The 5,885-nt window shown below is 52.4% G+C and overlaps 1 protein-coding gene across 1 annotated transcript; it reads right to left on the bottom strand.

The window, feature by feature from the left end:
- Window positions 1–3,882: 3,882 nt before the first annotated feature.
- On the bottom strand, window positions 3,883–5,251 carry TMEM121 (transmembrane protein 121). Its single transcript, XM_010181135.1, has one exon. It carries the CDS (start codon window positions 5,249–5,251, stop codon window positions 4,313–4,315), a length of 939 nt encoding a protein of 312 aa, XP_010179437.1. The 3' UTR covers window positions 3,883–4,312.
- Window positions 5,252–5,885: the final 634 nt, after the last annotated feature.

Genomic DNA, 5,885 nt, shown 5'->3' with positions numbered 1-5,885 from the left:
ATTCGAGACACTGAACATGTCAAAACCACATAAAATCTTTATTAAGGTGAAATTAAATGAACAAGCCTGAATCAGTAACTTAAATGGATATTATTCTTTAAGGATGCCAGATCTAAAAACCAGACACAGCTGAAAAATTTAGGGCATTCAAAGTTAAGATAAAACTAATGAGGAACTCTTCTGCCACAGATGGTGGGCAGGAGGAATTTAGGCAGATGAGAATTCCTGTTACAGTGCTTTGGACACCTGCCCTTCATTTTTATTGCAACACTGGCCTGAGCTAAAGAAGTGCAGTGAAACTGATGCAGGCAGAATGAAACCAGTTATTGGCATGAATGTTCAGTCTCCCTTTTCTCAACAAATCAACCCAGGCTGAGCAAAAGAAAAACAAAAAATATTACTTATTTGCATATGGTCCAAGGTGACAGGAGGAAATCAGAGCAGTACAGGTTAGGAAGTGAAGCCTCCCATTGCTCCGCTGCCTGCGGGACAGCATGTGCCTGCACCCCGCCATGGCTTCTGCTCCCTGCATCTTCCTGGAGTTACTTTAGGAGGTGATGCGTTTGTCTGGCCTCGATGCTTTGCGACTGCCTGGTATGGCTTGCTTTGCTCTACTTACTTGTGAGCTCCTTTCTTGCAGTTCTCTACCACTTGGGAAGTGGATGGGTTCAGTCCAGCCCACCTCTGCTGCCCGGAGAGTGATCACAGATTGTATGTGGTTGTGCAGGGCTGGGACAATTTGATGCCCTTTGGGACCAGCTTGATAAGAAGGCTGAGGTCCCCCGCAAGCTATGGGGTAGACGTGGCTCCTCCATAGGCTATTGCTTGGGTTGGAAGGAGGCGTTCACCTCAGTGCTGCTCAGCAGGTCCGTAACTGGTAGGACAGCACCAGCTGGGCCCCCGAGCATCACCAGCCTCTTCTCACCAAGGGCGAGGGTTCCCTTGCACTCATGGCCTGTTTTCAAATGGCAGCAAGGGATGCCACCACCATGGGCTGGAATGGGCTGGGAATTTGCAGCCCTTCTTCTGCATTATTGTTGTCCTGCTTTCACTTCAGCAGGTGTGATTCTGTAGCTTACCAGGAGGATTTTGCGTCTCACAAAGGAGCTCTTTTGCCAACACACCTTCTCAGCGGAAAGCTGAAAAATTGCTTGGTTCCAGCCTATTTAGTTTTAATTGTTTCCTTTAGTTCTCATTGCTTGCAGCAAAATATCACCTTCCCCTAACAAACAGCTAGGCTGGAGATCAGTCACCCTGCACAGCCGCTGCCACCACTGCCACCGCGCCATCTTCTCCTGCTGATCCCACATCTCCCGGGGTCCTGTCTCTGCTGGGCAGGGCTGGATTTCAGGGAGAAGACAGCAGCTTGCATTGCCTCAGCAAGCACAAGGCAAGGAATTGTTGCAGTGCTGCCTTTGCTCTGGTCTCAGAGGTCTTTGCTGGCTTCTTTGGCTCTCCCCTCTGCTCACAGACACTTGCCGTATCACCTTTCACAGCCAGCTCTCCTCTCCTCTGCTTCCCAGCCTTCCTCCAGTGCTGCTGTGGAGGGGTCAGCTCCCAACACTTGCTTTCAAGTCGGCTTTGAAAATAAAGGGTTGTGTTGCTGAGTAAGAAACATGATGCACACACAGCTCCTGGGGGATGTTGAACAACAGAAGACGAGAAAAGCCTCTCCTCCCTCCCTTTGCCACAGTGCAGGCTTTGAGCACCAGTGAGCTCAGGTGCCTTTACGGGAGCAACGCAGCTGCATCCCCAGTGAGCATCACCTCCAGGACCCCCACTCCCACTCCTGCTCCCAGTGCAGGGGCTTAGGGCAGCCCTTCCCCAAGGACATCCCACTACACAACCACAACCACCACCCCGTGTCACCAAAAAAGCAGAGCCTTGCAGCCTAAGGGAAAAGGCTGTGGGAGCTCCTAAGCCTGCTCAGAGGTCATGGCACCGGGAGGACAAAGCACAATTCCTTTTTCATGTAGGCTCCATCCACAGAGCACAGTCAGCCAATCTTAGCGACAGATAACAGCTCAAGGGAATATTAACTTACTCCAATATAAGGCATGGCTGGAGAGCTAGCTATCAGGCTGAGACAGAAAAAAATTACACTCAACAACCTGTCAGAGTAACTCCAAGGGAAGTTATTTTATCCTCAGGATAAAACACCCTGACGGGTGCAGCCCAATGCTAGATGCTGCCCAAGCCAGCACATCCCAGCCCCAGCTGTACAGCACCCTGATTCCAGCACCTGCAGGTTTTCCTCTGCTTGGTTCTGGGGAAAAGCTGCAAAACAAAGGCTCAGAAATTAATTACCTAAAAGAGTGGCAGAACGTTATTGGATACTTGGGAGTTAATTGTGCTGATGTTAATTGCATGTATTTTAATGACAGTAGTAGAGATGTACTATCTAATTGCATAGGTACTGCAGAATAGTTTAGCAATTTCATTAATTTCTACTAATATCTTTTAAATCACCTACCCTCTTTCTCTCGTGTTCTCTGAGGGAAAGGAGGAAGAAACTTCTCCAGTTGGCTACATCTATTGCAAACTCACTTTTGTTGGCAAAGATATAATTTTAATCTTCAGTAGATTTATTTCTGGTAGAGAAAGCACTCAAAGTCATCCCTAGGTGACAGAGTGGCAAAGCACGGCTGTGATTGCCTGATCCTAAATTTGGAAGTCTGGATCAGGGCTGCGCAAAATATTTTGGACAAATCAAGATGGGCTGAAAAGACAGAGACTAAAATGATTTGTGGATTTAGGTCAAATTCAGTGAGCAGAGTCAGGAGAAAATGTGGAGGAGAAATGTAAACAGCATCCGGCATTTTATTCCATCTCCTCAAAATGAAATGTTTGGTTTAGAAAAAGCAAAAATATCGGTGTGTTTGAGATGCAGCTTTTCTGCTTTGTCTCCTCCGCCTCCCTCAGATGCAGGCAGTTCAGAGGTGCCCAGCCTCGGGGTAGCATTTCACCTGCAAAAATCATTGATTCACTTTCTGCACCCAGCACTCGGTGAGTGCAGGGCACAGCACTTCAGGATGGCACTTGGGGGTCCAGGGGAGGTGGACACAGGAGAAGACAAGTGATTTGGACCATAGGGAACCTGTCTCCTAAGCCACCCCAATCCCTCCCCACGCAGGCAGAAAAGAGACCACCAGAAGCCATTGCTCTCACGGGGCTTTTATTGTCCGGCTGGCCCTCACCTCCCCCCTGCTGCCCACGGCCCACCGAGCCTCTTGCCACCGCACACCCCGGTGGAGGAGACACACACCCAGCTCTGAGCCCAGCCGCCTGCCCGGGGCAGCACGTCCTTTCTGCCTCTTTTTTGTTTTGGTTTGGTTTTTTAAATATTTTCTTTTAAAAATATAGTAGCTGTGGAAAGCAGCCCTCTTTATAAACACTTGATGCCGGAGTGAAACACATCATTGCCATCCTTATTACTAAGCCCTCCTGGGTGCCCGTGCCTGCTTGCAGCGGTGCCGGCAGGGCCAGGGTGGCTGCACCAGCTGCTGCAGGCAGGGAGGCTCACAGCGGCAGGGAGGGAGATGGAGAGACCCTTCCAAAAATAGAAATATTGTGCTGAGTTGTTTGGAGTGAATGAAATACATAAAACACCAGCATTAGATTAGCATCGGCTTTTCAGATATTACTCCTAGCAGAGCCGGCGTGGTGCGCTGGTGGAGGTGCAGTCCCCTTCATCCTGGGCAGGGGAACCACGCTGGCCCCCGGCCCCGCTCCTCATCGCAGGGCTTGCTGCTCTTGCCCACCGCTGACTGCAAGGACACTGGCACCTGGGCCCGGGAGCTATTAGTTATAAATAGGAAACTGTAAACACAACCATTGGAGATAAGAGACTTCTACGATCACAGGGTTTACTAGTTCAAATGTCCCACCCTCCCTCCCAACCCGTACACCTATGACCCTGTCCCCACTCCATAAAAAGGTCTTCAGTAACAAAATCTTCGTTCCAGGCTTGGAGTAAAGGTGAGGTGCTTGGGGAGTAAAAAGGGACATTGCAACTGTAGTGGTCTTTGCTTGGGAAGGAAGAAAGTGGCGGAAGGGAGAGAGAGGGTTAGCTGGTTCAGGTCCTTTGCAAGTCCATTTGGTTTGTCTGGAGGACTCCTAGGGTTATACCTGAGATGAAGACGTCTAGGGGACACTCCACAGCTCAATTAAAATGTGGTTGGTGTTTTGTGCCTAGAAGAGCCCTCGCTGCAGGGATTTGTCCGTCGCGCTTAGCCTGCGCAGCAAGAGAGCAGCATCCCTCCTCTGCTCAACACTGGGCTATCTGAACCAACGCTCAGCTGGGGGTGATCCCTCATGTGTCAAGGATCTCGCTGGTGGGTGACGGCTCATGGGGGATGCCCTGTGTGGTGTGGATGGTCTGGTTGTGGGAGAGGGAGTTCTGCTGAAGCTCCAGGGCGATGGCATTCTGGGGGAACTCCTTCACCTGCCGCTTGTACTCAAGGAACGTGCATGCCTTGGTGGCAATCGCGATGATGTTCTTGCCAATAAAGATGGTGGAGACCCTGCTGTCCTGGAACAAGACCATATTGACGGCCCGGATGAAGATGGTGACGATGTTAATGGTGACCAGGCTGAGGACAGGGTAGAGCATCATTTTCTGTGGGGCAATGTGCTCCCCTTGCATGCTGATCTCACTGAGGGACACACAAGGGAGGATCAGGAGGAGTATGTAGCAGTAGAAGAACATGAGCCCCTCTGCCCAGATGGGCAGGCCGGTCCTGTGCGGCTCCCAGAGGTTGGCCTGGATGTCCAAGATATCCAGCAGGTCCAAGGCTACCCAGAAGAGGCGCCCCCGCAAGTCCTCTTTCTTCCGAAAGGTCCGTATGTACTCCATGCTGTCCAAGGCCACCAGCACCAGGTAGAGCCCCGGCACGCAGATTGAGAGGAGCAGGGTCAGGGCTTTCCTGGCCACTGTCTCCAGGTTCTTCTTGTCTGCTTTGTAATTCTGAAAGATGAAATACAGCTTGATCTCCAGCACAAAGATGTAGAGGAACCACAGAATCATGGCATAGCCCCGCTTGGCCGTCTTCACCTCTGCCCCCACCCACACCGCCACATAGCGCAGCACGATGAGGAAGCAGATGTCCCCCACCAGCACAATGATGCAGACGCCGATCTTGCGGGGGCCCTGGTTCTGCTCCACCAGGTAGGCATCCATGAAGGCCATGCTGGTCATGATGACGATGGTGGTCAGACAGACGTGGCGCTTGTCTGGCGGCGGCAGCACCATGGTGAGACAAGCAGCCTTCCCTCCACACCAGCACTAGGGGAGCAGTGCTGCCGGCACAGCACAGGGGGACATACGCAGCAAGCCCAGGGACCGAGGGCTGTTCTGTCCCCCAGCCCCAGGAAGAGGTCCTCAGAGAAGCAGTGGCTCAACTGGGCTGCCCCTGCAGACCCTACCCAATTTGCCTCTCGTTGGCTGTGCCCTACAGGCACTGCAGCTCTGCCCCCAGCCCCAGGCTGGTTGAGCAGCCCAGCCCCAGGGACCCTCTGCCACCAGCAGCCAGGGCTCACAGGTGTGCAGGGCCTCCTGGGGAGATGTCCCTCCTCTGTGGAGGGTCCCCCATCGTTGTCAGGCTCTCCAGCAATCCTAATGCATCTCTGGGCTCTGAGCCCCAAATCTTGGTACAGATCTCTGGAGACGTGGTAGGCGACCGGGCAGCAGGCAGACCCGTCTGTCAGGGCAGGAAGGGGAGCTCTCCCGCCGTGTCCCGCTGTGTCCTCACGGGGAACCACCTTCACACCTATCCTCACCGGGCTGTCCTGTGCTCCTGCTGCTTTGAGCTGTAGGCACATCCCTCCATCCCTGGAAAAGACAGCAGAGAACGGATGTTAGGGACCCTCCATGTGCCAGCCATGGG

This window comes from Mesitornis unicolor, unplaced genomic scaffold, assembly GCF_000695765.1.
Source record: "Mesitornis unicolor isolate BGI_N332 unplaced genomic scaffold, ASM69576v1 scaffold39733, whole genome shotgun sequence".
NCBI classification, from domain to species: Eukaryota; Metazoa; Chordata; class Aves; order Mesitornithiformes; family Mesitornithidae; genus Mesitornis; species Mesitornis unicolor.
This window is presented reverse-complemented; position numbering and strand designations above follow the sequence as displayed.

Coding starts and splice junctions, on each gene's coding strand:
- TMEM121 (XM_010181135.1), bottom strand. CDS start 5,251: ATGGTGCTGCCGCCGCCAGACAAGCGCCACGTCTGTCTGACCACCATC.